Source organism: Podarcis erhardii (assembly GCF_964252035.2).
Source record: "Podarcis erhardii genome assembly, chromosome: 4".
In the NCBI taxonomy this organism is placed as follows: domain Eukaryota; kingdom Metazoa; phylum Chordata; class Lepidosauria; order Squamata; family Lacertidae; genus Podarcis; species Podarcis erhardii.
The window spans coordinates 61,416,775-61,439,444 of record NC_138508.1 but is presented as its reverse complement, the minus strand read 5'-3'; the positions used below and the strand labels follow the sequence as shown (position 1 = coordinate 61,439,444).

The window sequence follows — 22,670 nt, the reverse complement described above, 5'->3', positions numbered from 1 at the left end:
GCTGTTTGGAATCAGGGAAAGAATACCATATATGAGGCACTAGGGTTTGAACATTCTGCTCACACCCACTTCCGGCAACTCAAGATCATGTTTAGATGGAACAGTGTCAGAATCACGGCCAACAAAGTCTCTACTCATGCATCATATGGGGAACTCCAAAATGGCCAGGGTTGTTTCCCTTGTTGCGTTCAAAGGTGGGTGGTTTCATATGCCAAGTTGACAAGCATTCTCTCTGACAAGGAACCACCCCATGAGACCATTACCAACAAAAAATTAATATCTGAAAGCGCCTTCAGATAAATGATGTAGCAGATATTAAGCACCCCATTGTACAACTAAATTCATATTTGGCTGGTTTGTACCCAGATTACGCAGTGCCAGAAAAAGGTGAGGGGAGGCTAAAAATAGGATTACTAGCCTGTAATCCTATACTCTTGTCATTTAAACAACAGAGTTTAGATCCTTTTTTATTGTTTAAACATTAGTATTTGCCTGTGGCATGTGTAAATTGTTTGTAATAATGGAAACTGAGTTCTTGGCTAGAGGCTTTAAAATCCTATTAGGAGAGCTTGCTTGACAGAGTTCAAATATTAGCTTCGTATCTGCATACAACTATTGTGCTTTGAAAGGAAACTAATATTTCTTTTTTTCACAGGCTCTGGAAAACAGTGCTTTAGGAGCTGAATCCTCCAGAGCGTGACTGGGGAAAACAAGCAACATTCGTTTTTCTTGGCACAAGAGGTCTTCAGGAGCATGTTCCTCCAGTAGGAATGGGGATGCCAAAAGTGAAAGCATTGGTGTGCCTTGTAAATATCTATGCACAAAGGACCTGCGCTTGTTCACTGCTAGCCTGCCAGACAGGAAAATTACTACATATGTGAAACAAACTCCCCTGAAGACTATCGCATGAAGGCCTCACTATTTGAGGCAATACAACAGAAGCTGCCTTTGCTTTCATCGGTTGCAGAGACCTCCTGCTACTCATGAATCACATTCCCCCTCTTTTCTGTCTGCTTGAGATGCTTTGCTAGCATTCCAAGAAACATTTGTTTGCCTTTCCATCTTTACTCGAAGAGTGAACATTAAACAGTGAATATTTCTAAGCCGATACGAACAGAGCAAGGGATAGTGTTGGTGGGTGTGGAAGGCCTGGTCTATGGGAGATGAAAACCCATTGAAAATGGGAGTGGAGTGAAACTGATTTTCAGTTTTTGAAGAGAAGTCGCAATACAAAAAAGTGGCATGTGCAAGTAAAGGAATTTATGTAGGAAATAGAACAGTAGGCTTATAGCTTAGTGACAGAACATCAGCTTTGCAGGCAGAAGCCCCCAGGTTCAGTCTACGGCTTCTCCAGGTGGGGTTAGGAGAGATCCCAATCTGAAATTCTGGAGAGCCACCACTAGTCAATGTGGACAGTACTTAGCCAGATGGACCAGTGGTTTGATTCAGTGTAAGGCAGCTTCTTATCTTCCTGTATTGTCAACGAAACAGGGCCCCACTGCTAGATGATGAGTGAGGCTTGTTTTGACATAGTACAGAGTACAGGGAGGAACAATTCCATATCAAGTACAGTAGCTGTGAAATTTGCACTCCTGCCCTGCCTTCTTCATATTGATGGCACCAAGACCATATAACACCGGTCCTGAAAGACCTACATTGGCTCCCAGTACGTTTCTGAGCACAATTCAAGGTGTTGGTGCTGACCTTGGCCCAGTATACCTGAAGGAGCATCTCCACCCACATCATTCAGCCTGAGGTCCAGCTCCGAGGGCCTTCTGGCGGTTCCCTCACTGCGTGAAATGAGGTTACAGGGAAACAGGCAGAGGACCTTCTCATTAGAGGTACCCACCTTGTGGAACGCCCTCCCATCAAGGAAATAAACAACTATCTGACTTTTAGAAGACATCTGAAAGCAGCCCTGTTTAGGGAAGTTTTTAATGTTTGATCTTTCATCGTGTTTTTAATATTCTGTTGGGAGCCGCACAGAGTGGCTGGGGAGACCCAGCAGGGCGGAGATAACGGATGCCTGTAGGATATCACCTCTCAAGAGTCAAGGAGTTCAAGGAGCAGAAGACTCCAGTGCTAATTTCTGGTAGCGATTCTGCAGGTAGGTGTGGAACCACCACAACACTGTGCCCCCAACCCATAACTTATGAAGTCACTCCAGGAGTGTACTACTTCCTGAACAGAGGTTGGGTATTGTATGTCTGAATACTCTCCAGTGTCAAAACCTTGGAAAATGGATATTGAAAATGAATTCAAGTGTTTTATTCAATATTTCTGAAAACGGCTGGGAGGGTTTTTTGTTTTTTGTTTTTTAGCAGTCAAGTGGTATATAAATGTTGTTAAGTAAGTAAGTGAAATAAATAAACTGTATTACCTCCAGAAGAGTGGTAGGTGTCTTCTTAGGCTACAGTGCTATGTGCAGTTAACCCTCTTGAATACAGTGGTGCCTCTACTTATGGATGCAATCTGTTCCGGGGTGCCATTTGCACCCCGAAAAGTCCATAAGTAGAGCGCCACTTCTGCACATGACGCAATAGAGCACTCCTGCATATGCGCAAAGCGTGCAGATCGCTCTTGCATATGCGTGAAGTGGCAAACCCGGAAGTAAACAGTTCCGGGTTTGCTGCGTTCATTACCAGAAAAAACGCAAGGTGAAGCAAACACAACTTGAGATATGACTGTATAGCAGGACTTTCTTCTGAGTAAAATATGCATAGCATTGCACCATTAGCTTTCAATACAGTCCTACGTACCTGAGAATGTCCTAAGCATGCGTAGGATTGAGTCATAAGAAGGCTTGAAAGATGGACTTTTGACCCTTCTTGACAGCCCTAGAAGCAAGAATAATTTGGACAGGCAACAATCATCTCCATCACATGGATGTGGGAGAGGATATTCTAGAAGCCAGTGACACCTAGCAATGATTTTTAGCAAGTGCACTGCTTGAAACAAAGAGTTTCTACTGAAATCACAAAATACATTTTTCCTGACCCAAGAGGATGCTGTTAATTCTGTTTTTTATTGTAAACCACCATGACCAATAGTTGTAACCTTGCTGATTCCTCCAGGGCCTAATTGCTGCTTGTTGCTGTCAACCTACTGCTGAGGGGGGAAAATGTTTCCCCTGATCCCCACGCATTTCTAAATCTGCAAACAATAAACAGCTCTAAGGAGGCAAACTGATGTTTTTCACTGCCAAGCCACAGTGATGGTGCCATTTTTGCCAAGTTGCTTTTTAAAAGGAGAGGGTGCTTAGAAGCAGCAGCTTCCTTGTTCTGCTTCACCATTAATTGCCATCTAGTGGAAATGGGGGGAGGGAACCTACAGTTTCAAGTACCTTTTTACACGGAGCCTGGCAGCTCCTAGCCCTCAACAGCCTCACCAGTTTAATATACCTTTTCTTTGTTATTATTTTTAAGTGTGGACAAGCCCTGAAACTTCCCTGCTAGGAAAAAAAAATGACAATCAAATCCAGCACTAAACTGCCATTCAAGCCCATCCTGGCAAACTGCCCAGAAGGATACAATGCTATCAAAAGCCACTTAAAGTCACAGAAACCACATGGTTAAACCCTTTAAGTTTTTAAATATATTTTTTGTTTTTAAAAGTTGCAAATCATCAAAGAACAGTCAAACAGGAAAAACTCACCACTCCGTCTTCCCCAGGAGGTGAGAATACAGTTTACTGTAGGTCTGCAAACTCTTAGAACAACACAATTCCACTCATGTGTCCAAATGAATAAACAAATTATAGTTTACAGTTACATTACAAAATTTTGTAGTGAGAGGAAGGTTCTTCTGCATCTTCTTTTGCTGTATACATAATAAAGGCATACCAATCAGTCACAGCCTGGTTGAAAATAGAATCAGATTCAAGAATTTTAATATTTGCAGCTCACATTCTCAAATTTATGTTAAAGCATTTAATATTGCCACATACTACTAAAGCAGAATAGCAGATTTATGTCTTGCTGCTTTGCTCCATTGGTAGCTTTGAATTTTAATGAAAGTGCAGCTGTCTTCTTGCCAAATTTGGTCTTTTGCTTCTCACCGAGAAAAGGGGTTTTCTGTCATTCTGACTGACTTTGACTGGTTTTTCTTGTGCTCCTCCACAATCTGTACCCAACTTTACCACAACAGTTTTAAATGCGGAAAGAAGACCAGAACTGCTCCTACCTTCCCCTGGGTTTCATGTGCTACATTGATGTGGTTCACCATGAATCGGGGAAGGCCAAGAGAACATACTGGGCTGATAAACTAGAAACTCTCCAAGTCAGAGAGTGGGCTGTGTGAACTTTGGAGGGGAAAGGAGACACAAAGGAAGTCAAACCATCAGGATAGGTGTGTGTACAGACATGTGCACACCTTTTCTTTCTTTTTGCCTAAAGTTCTAAATGGCCTAAGGCTGTTCCTGCCTCCTTTACAGTGGTGCCTCGCAAGACGAAATCAATTCGTTCCGCGAGTCTCTTCGTCTTGCGTTTTTTTCGTCTTGCGAAGCATGGCTATTAGCGGCTTAGCAGCTATTAACGGCTTAGCGGCTTAGCGGCTTAGCGGCTATTAACGGCTTAGCAGCTTTAAGAAAAAGGAAAAAAACTCGCAAGAACTCGCAAGACGTTTCGTCTTGCGAAGCAAGCCCATAGGGAAATTCATCTTGCGAAGCACCTCAAAAAACGGAAAACTCTTTCGTCTAGCGAGTTTTTCGTCTTGCGAGGCTTTCGTCTTGCGGGGCACCACTGTATTTGGGAACGTCATTCAGATTCCAGTTATAGTATTATGCAAATGTCAGAGCTGCCTCTAGGTCCCAGCTCACAGAGGACCAACGCCAGGCTGATGTTCTGTACAAAAGTCTTTATTGAAGTTTAATTTCCATTTCAAAGCCAGAGCATGCAGCCCTACGTCTAAACTCTAGATCGGCAAAGTCCCGTCTGAGTCTCCGCCCCTTCCACACCAGTTTAAGATCCTAGCCCTGCTCCACCTCCTGCGCTGCTCTCTTCTCCTCTGGGTCCTCCTGCCCTCTGGGGCATTGCCCTTTCTGGACTCTTCCGACGCTGAGCCGCTTAGCTCCTCCCCCTGCCTCCGGCGTGCTTTAGGACCCGGTTCCCAATCCTCACTCTCTGCTGTCCCGCGCTCCTGTACATTTGAACTTGCTTCTCGCGCCAACCCAGTGACCTTTCTCCTAACCGTTACACTACTTCTATCACTGCTTCCCCCTTCCATGACACTGGCCGGATCTGACCTCCCTTCCGTTGTCCGACTCTCCGAGGGAGGCGTGATAGGCTCTGCCTCGTCTCCTCTCCCTGGTGGGGAAAGCACTGGCCCCGATGCCTGGGACTCTTCCCCCCCACTCTGCTCTGGTGGGGAAGCTGTTCCTGATTTCCAACTACTGCTCTGGGAGTCCCTGCTGCCCCCTTGCTCCTGGGGCGTTCCCCTTGGGACCCCCCTGCCCCTGGCCACTGGCGCTCCCCTCTGTGAATCTTCCGATTCGCTGGAGAGGCTCATGGAATCCCTCGGGCCACTGTCCCCTCCTACGCTCCCTTCGGATTCCTCCCCCTCCCCCTCGCTCTCCATCTCCCATCTTCCCTGTGCCTCAGCGCCTGAGCCCCTGACAGCAAATAACCAGGACTCCATGTATCAGCATTGGTGATCACACACTTGCGGTGGTAGGCAATTTTGACCACCTGGGTTCTGCCAGATCTAGCAACCTCTCCATCGATGCTGAACCAGACAAGCAAGCATATAAGAATGTGATGCTAATGTCCAGTACCAAGATGAAGGTCTTCCAGGTTTGCATGTTGAGCACACTGCTTTATGGAAATGAGTCGTGGGCAACTTACAGCCGCCATGAGCAATGCCTCAGCACCTTCCACATGCGCTGCATCAGGAAGATTTTGGGTACCACATGGCAGGACGGAATTTCAAACAAAGATGTGCTTTACCAAGCCCATATTCAGAGCATGTTTGCACTCCCATCTCAGTGATGTCCACACTGCCATGTCCATGTCTACTGAATGGAAGATGGCAGGATCCCCAAGGACATGCTCTATGGGGAGCTGGCTTCAGGCACCAGGCCCACTGGCAGACCAACTCTGCAGTATAAATATGTCTGCAAATGAGACATGAAGGCTGGCAACATCAGCCCTGCTGTGTGGGATTCCCTTGCAGATGACTGCAGTGCCTGGAGACAGACTGTCAGGCTGTGTATCCACAGCAGTGCCCAGAGGAGGAATGACTGCTGAGAGGAGAAACACCATGGTGTATCTGCAGCAGCACAATTGGTTGCCTTCATCTGCCCCAGCTGCAGCAAAACATGTCTTGGTCTCTATAGCCACATTAGGCTCTGTAACTCTGCAACTCCTCCATTGTCTCCCAAGACAGACTGATGCCAACAAACAAAAACTGTCACTTTCCCAACATCCCTTCCACTTCTTGGTATTTACTGTTTCAGATACTTTTGCACTTTAACCACCTGCATTACTGAATATGTAAGCTACTACTTCAAGATAAGCATCTTTTCTTTTGAGTTCTTTGTTTAACAAGCTGGTTAACTTTTCCACTGTGATTTCATCCTCTCCTTTCAGTTCCTCTGCAATTTCTGTCTTATCCTGTGCTATCAGAGACAGAGATCTCTTTGTATTGCTGACATCCCAGCAGATGTCTGCGTCTGACCTTAGTGTTCTTAGTACCTGCCAGCATTTCCTTCTCGCTTGATTAATCCCCCATAACCTTGACAATTATCTAAGCCAGTTGCTGCACCAAATAGAAAAAGACAGTGGACACAATCCACCTGCACTCTTTCCATTCGGTGCCTGCAGGCAGAGGATTCTAGGACTTGTGCACAAAGAACTGTCATCCATATCCTTTAATTTTAAATTGTGGAACTCCTCCCCTGCAAAGGAAATCTGCAACAGTTAAGTCAATTCAATTCAGTCTCCTTTATTGACATAGAAACTGTTAAGACTACAAAGAGGTGAGAAGCTATTTCAGGCTGCCTTGCCATTAGATCTTGCCAAACTTCAGATGAGAAGTGAGATCAGGTCCTTTTCTTGCACAAACTCACCATCTTGAAATAAGATTTAGGGCAGGGATGGGAAACTTACCCCCTTCCAGATGTTGCTGGACTCCTGTCCCCAACATCCCTTATCATTGGCTGATGAGAGTTAGAATTCAGCAACATCTGTAGGGCCACAACTTTCCCATCCTGTTTTAGAACAATAAAGGTTGTGTGAAAACCATACATTTAAAGCATGCAACTTGCCCATAGAATCCTGGAAACTAGTTTACCCCCTCAGAGAACTACCATTCCCAGCACTCTTAGAAGACTGCAATTCCCAGGATTCTTTGGAGAAAATTGTAAGCTTTAAATGTTGGATGTCCAAACAGCCTAAAATTGACCAGAGGAGGAAGGCACATGTGATCTTGAGTGTGGCCAGGCAGGACAAATTTGCCTATGCTCTGCACTTCAGAACTACCTTTGTGGCAGGTCTGGATGTCCTTTACAACATGGGTATAGTATTTCAGGCAGAATATAGTACCTAATATCTGATTTGACTTCTAAAATTGATGGCCAATTAATTGTATTGAATACCTGAATTTAGTTGCTAGTGTGCTCCATGCTACTTTGTGTTTCATATATTTTACTGTTTTATCATTTGTATTTGATATGTGATATATTTCATATTTCTTGCTCATACTGAAGTAGATATCCAAGATATCCATTATTTATTTGCAGTATCTTGAGCAAACTTACTTTTGGCTTGCTTGTCTAGAATGATTTATTAAGATACTATACCTTATTTTTGTTGTGTTGGAACATACCATTCTTAGTGCTCTTCCATATTTCAGATAATATTACAGTGCTTGACATTTGTAAAAAAAAACCTCATAAAAAACAGAAGCGTCCATTTTTCAATTCCAGATGCATGTCACCAAGAGGAGGAAATGCAGCATGTATGAATGACGTTAGAATGCGCCACAAAGCTGGGTCATTGTTCGTTTTTGTGTTTCCTTAATATTTGACATTTTGATTGCCCTATCTTCTTCCTTTACCTTATCGTCATTTCTTTTCTTCATGGGTTGCTGTTTTTTTAAATGTTAGATTGCTGGGAGTCCAATAAGCTGCCGCTTCTCTCCTGATATCTTGAGAACATGTTCAGAAGAATCGAAGTTAGCAAAGTCTACTATAGCAAAAACACAGAATATCCACTCCCTCACAACACTAGAAACATCTGCAAAAAAACTGGACTATTGATATTCATTCAGATGGGAATGTGCTACCATTGTGGGCTTCTGGTGAGCATGCAGTTACAGTTCCTTTCACTCCAAAAAGCCTCCATTGGCTGCCACGTTCTTTGATTCATCATCATCGTACAGGCAAGTCATACATCCTGCAGCCCATTGCTTGCAAGTGATACAATCCTCTTGCCATCAGTGGGTCTTCAAATTATTGTAGGGGGAAAAATTGTTTCAACAGCAGTCAATTCACAGTATGTCATTGGTGGCAGAACATGATTCTCCCATCATCCATTAGCACCTACATTGCTATTGCTAGAATGTATGACTATGCAACTGCCACAGGAACATTTTTAATGCAACTTGTGATACGTTATTAGTGTGTTTGTACTGTGATGCTGTCAGGGCTGCCTCTAGGTCCCAGCTCACAGAGGACCAACGCCAGGCTGATATTATGTACAAAAGTCTTTATTGAAGTATAGTTTCCATTTTAAAGCCAGAGCGTGCAACCCTACGTCTAGACTCTAGATCGGCGAAGTCCTATCTGAATCACTTCCCCTTCCGCACCAGTTTAAGATCCTAGCCCTGCTCCACCTTCTGCGCTGCTCTCTCCTCCTCTGGGTCCTCCTGCCCTCTGGGGCATTGCCCTTCCTGGACTCTTCCGACGCTGAGTCGCTTAGCTCCTCCCCTTGCCTCCGGCGTGCTTTAGGACCCGGTTCCCAATCCTCACTCTCTGCTGTCCCGCGCTCCTGTACATTTGAACTTGCTTCTCGCGCCAACCCAGTGACCTTTCTCCTAACCGTTACACTGCTTCTATCACTGCTTCCCTCTTCCGTGACACTGGCCGGATCTGACCTCCCCTCCGTTGTACGACTCTCCGAGGAAGGCGTGGTCAGCTCTGCCTCGTCTTCTCTCCCTGGTGGGGGAAGTACTGGTCCCGATGCCTGGGACCCTTCCCCCCCACTCTACTCTGGTGGGGAAGCTGGTCCTGATCTCCAACTACTACTCTGGGAGTCCCTGCTCCCCCCTTGCTCCTGGGGCGTTCCCCTTGGGACCCCCCTACCCCTGGCCACTGGCGCTCCCTTCTGTGAATCTTCCGATTCGCTGGAGAGGCTTATGGAATCCCTCGGACCACTGTCTCCTCCTACACTGCCCTCTGATTCCTTGCCCTCGCTCTCCATTTCCCATCTTCCCTGTGCCTCTGCTCCTGAGCCCCTGACAGATGCAATTGAAATTCTAAATAGGTTATAGGGCAGTATATGTTTTAAATGAGATACAAGAAGAAAGATTTGTTGTGTAATTTTGGCCTCTCTTAACTTCAAAATCTTTTTAAAGATACAAGCTCCTCTATATGATTGCTTTTCATAGGACCATTATATATTTTCTCTGTGTTCGTTTTTAGTTTGCAGAAGGCTCTGGGTCTGCATATATAGGAGTAGAGAAAATGTTTTTGAGGCCCTCACCTCCTTTTAGATATCATCTCTGTTTCACATTATATTATTAATGTGTCACAGTCCTTCTGTTAAACTGGGTGCTGATAGTGGCATTATGAGTCCAGAGTGAAGTAAACTATGGAAGAATATGTTTAATGTCAGTGCAGGCAACAGAGCCAAGAGATGAATTGAATTTCTTTCTGATGAATCTTATGGATCAGCAGATTTATTCAGAGTTATTTAAAAAGCAGTTAACATTCCATTAGCAACAAACTGTGATCTGTGTCAGCAATAAGACACTGTTCAGTCATTTATTTTAGAGCAAGAAGTCACTGCAGGGAGAAATACCATTATTAAATATCTAGCAGGCAGATAAACACCCTGGATGTGCCTTGATATTTATCTTTTTTATTATAAATATTAGATTTACCTGTTACAGTCCTATTGAAATATTTTGATTTTAACTATTTTTTCTTGCTCATTTCAGACCAAGGAAGCCAGCAAATGCCATTCTTATTTTTTACCCTTCATATTTGCAGTTAAAATATACTGCTTAAACTGTGGGTAAAATAGCATTTACAGAGTTCTTTTAATGTGGTTTTATGGTGCTACTCAAGCTAACCCAGCACCACCTTTCTTCCAATCTATACTGGATGATCCAAAAGACCACATTTAGAATAACCCCTTCTTCCCCAAAATAGAAGTTAAGGGAAGAGATCTGGGTAGTTATGTCCAGAGTAGGTTCTTCAGTGTTAATTATGGCAGGGTGAGTCTTGGGATAGCCACATAATTGCACCAGTGGAGTAGGTGCAAGTGTGATAGTCATAGAGGGTTGTGCAGCAGCAGTGGAAGCAGAAAGTGTTAGGGCACAGATGAAAACTCCTGGGGAGGTCTGTGTGAAACAAATCCATCCTTGGCAGAGCATCAATAAAATTTATAGGGATGTGCTAGAATATCTGGGTGGAGAAAGAGGAGGGTGTGATCTAAATTAAATGGCTCAACCGCCTTGTACAATCCAGGTTTCTCCATTGACAACTTGTTCTTTTAGGGCAATCATGAAATACAGCCACAATGTTGTGAGGATTTTGGCACAATACTCCCCCCCCACACACACACATGCACACTCTGGAGCCTTCCCTCACGCTACCAATTCTTCCTGGAATGACAGGGTTTAGCACTGCTGTTGCCCTGCTTCCTGTGGAGGTCATATTCAAAGAATGAGTGCATCTAAGTCCTAGACAAAACCCCAATGTCAACATATCCTAAAGCTTCAGATAACAGCATTGCTGATCTAGGCTATTAGGATTGCTAGGTAGGGACATAATCCATACATCACTGCACCCACATAATGCCCATTCATTTTATCTCACTGTAAGAAAGTGCCACTTGTTGAATGCTCTAATGTATGTTGCAGGCTGACCCAGATCCCTGCGGTCTTCACGACTGAATGAATTTAAGTGTGTCTTACAGCATCTTCCCCCACTTCTCTGCCAAGGATAGCTCAGCCAGAATTCCACAGTTCTTGTGCTACTGATATAATTTCACTGTACTCTTGCCAACGAAGCTGACACAGCAGAGACAGTAAATCAGTAGCTCCTACCAGTTTCAGACCATCAATATTATAAATGCATCCTGCGGGGCAGGCATTACCAAGCACCCTTGCTGTTTGCAATGCTCAAAACAACTTTTAAAATTTGTAGTTCTTAGTTTACAGAAAGTCAAAAAGGATACAAGTAGGAAGCAACAAAAAGTATTTTTAAAAACCACCTGTATTGAACTAGTATTAATAACATTGCATTAGTATTCAATGCGGCACATGCATTGGTTAATTAAATGACTTTGATTCTGGGAACCCCCTAACCAAGTGCTTAATTAACTTCAGTAATACCAATAGTAGATTGCAATGGTACCCTATACTTGGGGGGCTTGGTTTTTCTATTGTGGCTATCCTAAAAATGACGCAGTGCTATTCCAATGTTAGGACACTGCAGATCTTGCAGTATTTTTATGTTAATATGCTATCACCACTTGATCAGGGAAACTCAGCAAAAATTCCCAACACATTCTCCCAAGTAGGTAAAACAAACTCTACACTGAGTTGCTCACTAGAATTGTTACAAAGTTTATTGTTTTACAATTCACTATGTATAAAGTATTTAGTCTGAGTAAATACAACTCTTCTAAAAAAATAAAAAAATTATAAAATGAGGGCATTATGCTTTATTTTGCTCTTAAAACGAGAGGTGCTCCTTTAATGGTGGAGGACACGCCAGTGGATAACAGCTTCATATTTTCCCGTACAAAGTTGCGTTGTTGCACCGTAGCTGATCTGACATAGGTATTCCTGCAGTCAACTTTTGCTGATGAACTTGGTGGTACAGTTTGTGGGGGCAGGCCGTTGATCTCATACATCCATTGCATTGCTGTGGTCTGAAAGCACCAAAGAGAAATTTCACTAGAAATGAGTTCATAGTCTATTACTGTGAAGCAGACAACAGCTATCAGCCACAATGTGTGTAATTAGGTCATTTATTGTTCCCAGCGTAGGGGGTGCCTCAAAAAGCCACATTACCGAAACTGCACCATGGTGCAAAAAAACATTACCATGCAATAATAAAGCAAGGCAGAACATTTTGTTTTATGAACTAAGAGCAGAGCGTTAGAAATATGTATACTGTCTAACGCCCTAGGTAATCAAAACTCTTGTTAATGCTCAACAGTTTGAGATGCAGCTTCTGAGGGAATTAGTTCACAGCAGGAAGTAAGCAGAAATAATAAATGGGCTGCTGGCTTTATTTGTACCCCAGGGATTAATGGGGTGCTTGAAATAAACAGCATCAACTTCTAGCATCTTTGTTTGGGTCAAGTGAGTCATCTCACACTATGGGTAGGAAAGGCAACTTAGAATTCCGCACTGTAAATTCTGTACATGGACGGAGTGTGATATGGATACTACAGCAACCAAGAACAAAAGTCATTTTCAGGTACCTTCTTTATAGCAGAGCTGACCTATTTCACTAGAAGGAGATATCTAGCCACAGAAAGGATGTTTTATAAGCATTTATTTTAGAGAAAAAATCCTTAAGTCCATGAGCTTACTACAGTAAAGTCCCCTATCAGGAATCCCATTGTCAGGGCTCACCTGTATTACTAATGTTGCTGTGTGTTTCTTGCTGTACATATTAGGCTTGAATCCAACAGTGATCCAGGTTCCTGTCGAGTCAAGTGGAAGAAGTTCCCCAGCTTGAGGCGATACAGCAAATTCTGGATCGCTGCCTGTTAGGAAGTATGCCGTGTAAGGCTCTGGGTACCTAAGTGAAGAGCATTCAAAATATATCATACAACATTTATTACCATGCAACGGTAGTCCTAAATAATTGGTATTCTGCTACAGGAGATCAGCAATGAAACATTAATGGTGCCTTATAGCTGTGCTTCCTGCTATTCAACTTCTTACACATACTGCTTTTCTTAGCCTGCCTATTGGAGAGACTATCTGAAATGCTTGCAGTAATACTTGCTGCATATATATATATATATATATATGCAGGTTTTGGTGTCCTCGGGTGTCTTCCCGTGTAAAAGTTGGGGTGTCTAGGCGACGTTTCGACGAGGTCTCACTCGTCATCTTCAGGCTGGTGCTTTCGGCTTCTTGTTACTGGAACAGAGCAGGATCTCAGTGTTTGAGTTCCTATAAATACTGTAGAGGGGGTGTGGTGTATAGCCTCCAATGTTCTGGGCAGAGAGGAAGTTCCCAGGCTAGTGTGCCTTTTCTTCTTTTGTTCCTTAATTACTTGAGAGATATCTTGAGTGATTTCTTGAGTGATATCCTGAGTACCACTTAGGTGGGTCATTAGGTGTGGATTAGTTGTTAAAGTCTTTGTGTCTTGACCTCTTGAACTTTGTGAAGAGTTTTCCTGAGAAGATGGCTGTACTGTACTTAGTTGTGCTCTGGCTTGGCTTCGTGTATAGGGGCGAGCTGTGGTTTTGTGGCTTGTGTCAGCCAGGTCTGTGTAGGGATTGCAGGGGGGTGCAGCATCCGGAGGTGCCACCATGGATTGGCTACTGGATGGTGTCTGTAATTCATCTGTGGAGAGGGTCTGGGTTTGGGTCTGGTGTGGTTGATTGGTGTTGGCGTTCTGTGTGCCTCTGGATCTGGTGTCAGTTTTTGTGGGGAGGGCTAATTTCCAGATGTCTGGCAAGCGGGATGTGTCGTCACGCTTGTTCATGTTGTGAGGGTGTTTCTCTATCTCGATGGCTTCCATGATTATTCTCTTGTGGTGATGTTCCGTGTTAAAGAGCAATTTGGAATCTGCAAAATTAATTTCGTGTCCTGTTTCTTTCATGTGTTGGAAAAGAGAGGAAGTTTTTTCTTCTTTTTTGACGGCATTCTTGTGTTCTGCGATACGTGCATTTATTCGTCTGTTTGTTTGTCCAATGTACGTGGCTGGGCAGACTTTGCAGGGTATTTCATAGATCCCTTGGTTTTCCAACTGGATTTTATCCTTGGGGTTTCTGAGGATATTGGCTATTTTTTGGTTGGTGCAAAAGGCTGTTTTGATATTGTGTTTATGGTATTGTGTTTTTGATATTGTGTTTCCTCCATAAACACAATATCAAAACAGCCTTTTGCACCAACCAAAAAATAGCCAATATCCTCAGAAACCCCAAGGATAAAATCCAGTTGGAAAACCAAGGGATCTATGAAATACCCTGCAAAGTCTGCCCAGCCACGTACATTGGACAAACAAACAGACGAATAAATGCACGTATCGCAGAACACAAGAATGCCGTCAAAAAAGAAGAAAAAACTTCCTCTCTTTTCCAACACATGAAAGAAACAGGACACGAAATTAATTTTGCAGATTCCAAATTGCTCTTTAACACGGAACATCACCACAAGAGAATAATCATGGAAGCCATCGAGATAGAGAAACACCCTCACAACATGAACAAGCGTGACGACACATCCCGCTTGCCAGACATCTGGAAATTAGCCCTCCCCACAAAAACTGACACCAGATCCAGAGGCACACAGAACGCCAACACCAATCAACCACACCAGACCCAAACCCAGACCCTCTCCACAGATGAATTACAGACACCATCCAGTAGCCAATCCATGGTGGCACCTCCGGATGCTGCACCCCCCTGCAATCCCTACACAGACCTGGCTGACACAAGCCACAAAACCACAGCTCGCCCCTATACACGAAGCCAAGCCAGAGCACAACTAAGTACAGTACAGCCATCTTCTCAGGAAAACTCTTCACAAAGTTCAAGAGGTCAAGACACAAAGACTTTAACAACTAATCCACACCTAATGACCCACCTAAGTGGTACTCAGGATATCACTCAAGTAATCACTCAAGATATCTCTCAAGTAATTAAGGAACAAAAGAAGAAAAGGCACACTAGCCTGGGAACTTCCTCTCTGCCCAGAACATTGGAGGCTATACACCACACCCCCTCTACAGTATTTATAGGAACTCAAACACTGAGATCCTGCTCTGTTCCAGTAACAAGAAGCCGAAAGCACCAGCCTGAAGATGACGAGTGAGACCTCGTCGAAACGTCGCCTAGACACCCCAACTTTTACACGGGAAGACACCCGAGGACACCAAAACCTGCATTCCTGTACCCGTGAAAATCTACGAAAGCAAATATATATATATATATATATATATATATATATATATATATATATATATATATATAACTAACATGGTTTTTTAATGTGTTTATCCTCCTTACTGCAGGCATTCATCTAACTAGTGGTTTCCTCCTTACTTGGACAGAAGGAGGCAAATGTGTTCCATTCAATCTGCCACACTTCTTTCAAGGAATCTGGGAATCTTCCAAAGTAAGGAGAAGCTGCAAGAAATAGTGTGCGCGCGTACACACACACACACACACACACACACACACACACACTTACCATAGTAACAGCAGCTTCAAGAATCTAAAACACAATTGGTTAGGAAAATCATTGACCTAATAAGTCCTAACTTAAAAAACAAACAAGCCCTACTGGAAAGGTTATTTGGCCAGCATATAAGAGGCCGGTCAGTAAGAGTTCAGAACCTTGCATTCCAGAAAATGTTGCTGACATCCTTCCTGTAGGATAGGGCAGAGTTGTGCCTGGGAATCAGCTGGAGAAATGAGAAAATGCAATTCTCCATTCACCACCTCTCTCTGCAGGTTCCAGGGCAGTAACGGATCAAACCAAAACATCAAAAAGGAAATGAAGGCCAATGTCACCCAGATTAGTGTTGTAGCACATCATGAGCCTAAGGGTACTTCTAGTGATAGTAATAAAATAGTAATAAAATACTGGATTGCTCAGTAACCAAAGAAAAAATTGTCCAACTTGCCTTTAGGGAATAAATAAAAACACTGACCCTAAAAGAGTGGGTAGACATGCTAGAACAGGCTTCCTCAACCTCGGCCCTCCAGATGTTTTGAGACTATAATTTCCAGCATCCCTGACCACTGGTCCTGCTAGCTAGGGATCATGGGAGTTGTAGGCCAAAAACCTCTGGAGGGCTGAGGTTGAGGAAGCCTGTGCTAGAACATGTTGTTGCTGCTTTCAGTTCCTGTTACTGCAGACCAGACTTACTGTATAAAAAACATCCCCACATGGATTAGGGAATGGTCTATTACTACCCTGCGAATAGTTTTTGCTTCTAGAATTTGTAAATCCAGCACAAGCCCACTATTTCATGGCACTGATAGTACACGGCTAAAGACAGCCCTCATCCTAAAGACCCATATGTATTCTTAATTGAGCCAGTGCTTATTTTGTAGCAGTTTTTGATTATTACAACTAAAGTAATATTGGCTCTTGAAGCATTTATGATGGCAAAGTAATTCTCTGCAAAATAATAATAATAATCCCCAAATATTATTTTTAGGCCCTCTACATTATTCATACATCCGGGGATGTGTTCTCAAGTTTATTAGATTATACCCAATCATATTAATTAGTTTCTAAAGAACATGTCACAAAGGTAAACTGGGTCACTTGGTATTTCAAAGCAAAGATTGCAATGATTACCGTATTTTCCTTCTGTACACAGCGATTTTTTATATAAACAATGCAATCTCTAACTCAAAATATAGTTCCCAACAAAAGCAAGCCTTCAGGTGTTCTGTGTTTAATTAACATGTAAGGGGGAGCAGGGGGGGACATCCTAATTCTGCTTTCCCATTCCCACCCCCTCCATAAATCAGAGGGATAACTTCAACAGGGAGTCTTCTTTACTAGTTGAGGCTCCCTGTGTGATTTAAAATCATGGAAAATCAAGATGTGGGAATCTTCTATGAGCTGAAAAGGCTCCCTGCTGCAGAAGTTATCCATTCAACTCATGGAGGGCAAAGAGGGAGGAGTTAGTGTGCTTGTCTTCCCCCTCCCCCTTGCATGTTGATTAAACATAGAAGTAGGATGGCTGAACAGGACAATTTGATCCAGGTCCACAGAAATAAAAAAATAAGTACATTATATGGGCAAAGCCATTTAATTTGTCAGATAAATAAAAAATTACTTTTTCAATTCCACGATTCCCTTCTTTTTATGTATATAAAAAGTTTTTGAGGAGCAAAAATTATTAAAGGTTAAGAATGGACTTTTTTGGGGGGGGAAAGAAGTGGGTATTGTTTGAAATGCACATTTCAAGGTAGTCTTATTATCATGAGATAATTTACAGTGGTAAAGTTTAATATGACAAGCGCAAGATAGTTGATAGGCACTTTTCAAGAAAATGATGACATAACTACAGGAGTATAAAGGGCCCATCATTTATCATCATTGATTGCATTATGTACCTGTCCAAGAGAAACTTTGCTTTAATCAATCACTCTGGGGCATGAAGTTTAGACAACGAAAGATATTTCAGCTCTATGGATGACCCACTGCACTTTTGGAGAGAAAGCTCAAAACCCCTTAATGAAATAAAGGTTGGTTACACTGTTAGGTAACCCAGCCAGGGGCCAATATTACCTTGGTGCCTCCATAGTGCCATTTTCCAATAAGACGTTTTAAGTATTTTTCAGTATCAAGGAAATCTTGCTACGCATATGAGTAAAATTTTGCTCACAGCAGGTTTATATTAACCACTGTACTTATATACCCCACACACCATGCTCTTCACTAGGGACTTGATTCTTTTCTTACTTTCCCTACTTCTTCATAAAATCTGGCAGAGACCTGATATATATGTATATATGGATGGATGGATGCCCACTCAACAGCTGCTAAGGTTTGGGGCGGCTATGTCTGTCAATATTCTCATTTAGACAGTGAAAACATATACAGTGGTACCTCAGGTTACAGACGTTTCAGGTTACAGACGTTTCAGGTTACAGAATCCGCTAACCCAGAAATAGTACCTTGGGTTAAGAACTTTGCCCCAGGATGAGAACAGAAATGATGTGCTGCAGAGGTAGTGGGAGCCCATTAGCAAAAGGTTAGGTTAAGAACGGTTTTGGGTTAAGAACGGACCTCCAGAACGAATTAAGAACTTAACCCGAGGTACCGCTGTATGTGTCTTTTTGTATACGAAATTAATTCGTTCCGCGAGTTGCTTCATCTTGCGATTTTTTCGTCTTGCGGAGCGCGGATTCCCCGGGTATTAACGGCTTTAAGAAAAAGGAAGCAAACTCGCAAGACATTTTCGTCTTGCAAAGCAAGCCCATGGGGAAATTCGTCTTGCGAAGCACCTCGAAAAACGGAAAACCCTTTCGTCTAGCGAGTTTTTCGTCTTGCGAGGCATTCATCTTGCAGGGCACCACTGTATAGTTTTCAGCATGATACAAGCTTACTATATTTATCATTAGTATGATCCCATGACTCATTTCTTTCTCACTTTTGAAATAAATGGCCAACCAGCAATCATGGCACACCTAGTTATGGTTGGGGTAGGAAATAAGTGCTGCTTTTCCCAGTGAGACTTGGCATACCTTCAATTACATTGTCTTGTGCTTATAGTACAGCACCATGGCGATTCAACTATTACTTTCTGGTGAGTGGGTATTACAATATTACAATCATCAGACCCAGTGCTAATTTTAAGGGGGGGGGAGAGATGCAGGAACTCACCATGAACACCTCTCTCATTCTCTTAGAATGGCAATGGTGCCTACCTGAGAGGTGCCAGAACTGAGTTCTGGTGAGTTCTGGCTGAAAAAAAGCCCTAATCACATCTAAGGAAAACAGAGAAATCTGAGCTTCCCTGAGACTTTCAGGATTTAAAAAGTATCAGGAATTCCACATTCTAGCAATTCTTCATCTGATAGCAAGCCTAAGGAATTAAACTTCTCCGGGCAGCACTATAAAAATGCTTGTTCAGCAAAACCAGGAGGGATGACAACCAGAGTAATGAATAATATGAAGTATTAGTTTCCTGGGACAAATGCAGTATGTGTCCTATTTGATAAATGACATTTTACCCCAGTCACCCTTATCTGCCCCATGCATGCTGTCATGTTTGTTTGTTTGTTTGTTTGTTTGTTTGTTTATTAAATACAGTATATCCCACCTTTCCCCCAGAAGATCCTAGGGCAGCATATGATGTCTAGTAAAGCCACGGGTGCAATGGAAAAGGTAAGGGGTTTGATCCACACTCTTGACTGTTCCTTGGCAAGTGGGGCTTGCATTCCATGCCTTTTAAATTGGGCACAAACTGGAAGACCTGCTGAGATTGTTTTCATTCGGTCTAAGCTCTTGAGTGCAGTTGGTCCCTACCAAGAGTGGGCCTTACAGTTGGTGCTGAATTTAAGCCCAACTTTTGGCATTAATCCTTGCAGCCATAGCTGAGAGAAAAAAATCAGTAGCATGCTTTGAGTGCACTACTGATTCTTTCTCTGAAGTCTCAATCACCTGACTAATAATAATAATAATAATAATTTATTTCTACCCCGCCGATCTGGCTGGGTTTCCCATGATGTTCTATGATAGATGGCTGTTCACATCTGCCAAAAGTGGGATGCGGAGGGTGGACCAGATATGGGCAGATCCAGTTCTTTATCCCTGTCCTATATAAAAGCACTAAAAGTAGTACTAATTGCCACTATCTTGAAAGTAATGTACCCCACAGTTTAGATCTGTGATGTGTAAAATATGTGTATTTGGCCTGCAGATTAAAAACACTTCCAAGGATAGTGAAAGATAAAACATTTAAAAACATACTAACAGAAATATATTAAACATTTTTTACTCGAAGTATGATTTGCTGAGTTCAGTTACAATATGCTTAGGACTGTGCATGCCACTATTGGTGTTCTGGCATCAATATTTTTTTCTACATTCTTTTCCTAACGAACAGAAGTCTAACAGTACCATTCATTTTCATAGCACTCTCCTACTGTAGTCAGGCAAGTGAGGCCTTCTAGCTCATAAGGCGCACACCTCCCACACCTGAATGAGAGTCATTTTCACAGAAGAAAGGCATGCCAGGTTGCTGTTATTTTAAACAGTGGCTTCAAATATTCATCCAATCCTTCATTACTAAGCTAGAAACCTTATGACCTTCCTGTACTTTAAAGTTCTAGATATGAGGTCAGCAGGGCCAGAATACTTTCCCTGTGTAACAAATCCAGGTTTTTCCTATTCCTCAGAAGATGATGAAGAAACACATGAAGAAGGGCGCTCATCAAGGGAATTGTCAGCATAACAAACTACATTCTTTGCTAGAGAATAGAAAGAATGGGGAAAACAGGGGCGGAGAGGAATATTTTCCAAGTGTAATAAAGGCTGTTCTATGGTTTCTCTGACATGAATAGGCTGCATCAAGCTTGCATCATGGATCCTCTTTCTATATAACTATAATGATTCAGACTTTATTATACCTTTTCCTGGAACATTAGATCTCTTCACTACTATCAAACACCTACCAGCAGATTACAGCATTGCCAATGCAATTACTTCAACTTTTGTGCTCAGAAACAGCCTGTTCTATTGAACCTGATAGCTTCACCATTGTGACAGAAAGCACTGCCATATTTTGAAGGGTCCTCTCCGCTGACAGCCATGAGCGATAGCTATAGCAACTGTCCATCTCAGGTACACAGATGCAAGAAGTGGGCTCTTTGCAGAAAATCAATAATGGCCAAGGACATCCTTTGAAAGTGAGGAAGTTAAGATTTCAACTCGCGCTCTCACCTCTCTTCCGAACACTTAGATGAACAGGCAATAAAAGCTAGATTTAGAAATTATGAAAACTTCCTTGTTCCCATTATTTAGAGATAGCAAGCTTCCCAAAGCTTTCCTTAGATTACTTCAGAAATTACCTGAGTTCTTAAAAAAGTAAAAGAAAAACAGAATTTAGGCTCAGTCCAAGGGCTGATAAGAAATACTCTGTCCTTGTCCCCAGCTCCATTCCCCTCTGTGGAGGTGTATTTGGCCTGCACATCATGGTGTATTTGGCCCTTTCCCCATGTTTTCATTCCCATAGTGTTTTTTCTTCACTCACAGAGGCAGGCCCACTGAGAGATGGGTATAGGTGGTACCGGGCCCAATGTCAGAATGGGTCTACCATATGGAGCAGCAACTGTTACCTGTCTGTGTTACTTGCAAGCAGATCCACAAGGAAGCCCATTTGCAGTGCTTCAGCCGCTGAAAAGCACAGCAGCAGAAGAAAGTAGCAAGAGAGGGTGGAGCAAGGAGGCAGAGGAGCACCAAAACTGGCCACTTTCACCTCCAGGTAAGAGCTGCTCAAGCAGGAGCCAGCCAACAGAGGGGAGCAAGAAGGCCTGCCCTGTGGCAGCAGGAAGCAGCAATTACATCATGCCTACAGGCATCTGTGGCTATACCTTCCATACACTGTATGTCCCCACCCAGAGAAGGACTCCCCAGGGCTACTGTCTGAGGGTGTGCTTGTGGCACACACCGGCACTGCCGTCTCCTCCTCCTCACCATTTCTCTGCTTTTAAGGTGTTTGCTGCCACTGGGAGCAAGCAGGAAAAGCAAAAGCAGCATTGACTTACCAGGAAAACAGTTTGAGGAGGGCAGGGCTACATTGAGATATTTTCCTCTTGTGTCTTCTCTTTTGTTTGTTTCAATCAGGGTTGGCAAATTGTTTATTGTTCTAAAATGCCTGGGCTGTGTGATCTTGCAGTTAAAGCATGGAGCGGTGTGCATGCACTTTCCAGGTGTTTTACTGGCTTATTTATTGTTATTCATGTTTTCATACTGTATTTTATGCTGCTTCTATGTTGTATTGCAATTAAGAGTTTTGAATTTGTTGTTAGCCTCCCAGAACCCGGTTTTCTGAACTGGGAAGGGCGGTGTATAAATAAAAAATTATTTATTTATTTATTTATTTATTTATTTATTTATTTATTTTTATTATTTTCAACATGGTGAGCAAATGCTATACTGTAGCTTCCTTTTCCTCTACTAAGAAAGGCTCAAAGCTGTGTACGTGGCCTTCCCCTTCACCCCTTTTTATCTTCACAACAATACTGTGAGGTAGATGATTCAGCTGCCAAAGTTGTGAAAGTGCACACATTTTTTTTTTTTGCATGTCATTCTTGACCTGGGTTGGCAAGCTTTTTTTGTGTGTTTTTCTCGTTTTGCTTTTAAGTATCAGCACTGTGGAATGTAGCAGTTAAAGGAATGTGGGGGGGGGCTGTTTTCTTTGTTCATGTTGACTCCTCCTAGGAGCTCAAGGCTTTGTGCATTGTCCCCCCTCCTTTTTCTCTTCAGAACAACCCTGAGACATAGAATTAGACTGAGATAATATATGTATGTAAGCAGCAGTGCTTGCCAATAGATTGCAGGGTTTAAGAATGCAGGAAGACCCGAATCCACATACAATGTACTGGACCCAGGAAAGCACGTTGACAACCCTGGCCATAGAAACGAATGGAACCATCAAATCTTATGGGCAGAGAAGGAAAACTACTCCATTAATTCCTATTAGAGTAGGAAAAAAGATATGTGGGAGAAAACATGACGTAAGAGGGAGGAGCTATTGCTGCAGTTCCAACCCCATCCCAGATTTTG

General features: G+C 42.8%; 1 protein-coding gene across 2 annotated transcripts in view; it reads right to left on the bottom strand.

The window, feature by feature from the left end:
* Positions 1-11,765: 11,765 nt before the first annotated feature.
* CFAP47 (cilia and flagella associated protein 47) overlaps positions 11,766-22,670 on the bottom strand; it is a 193,289-nt gene continuing 182,384 nt past the window's right edge. For both annotated transcript variants that reach the window (XM_081858847.1, XM_081858846.1), the window contains exons 63-64: positions 12,810-12,978; positions 11,766-12,097 (exon numbers count right to left, since the gene is read on the bottom strand). In XM_081858847.1, coding sequence (XP_081714973.1) covers positions 11,888-12,097; positions 12,810-12,978 — 379 coding nt within the window. In that variant the 3' untranslated portion in view covers positions 11,766-11,887. The remainder of the gene's footprint in view (positions 12,098-12,809; positions 12,979-22,670) is intronic.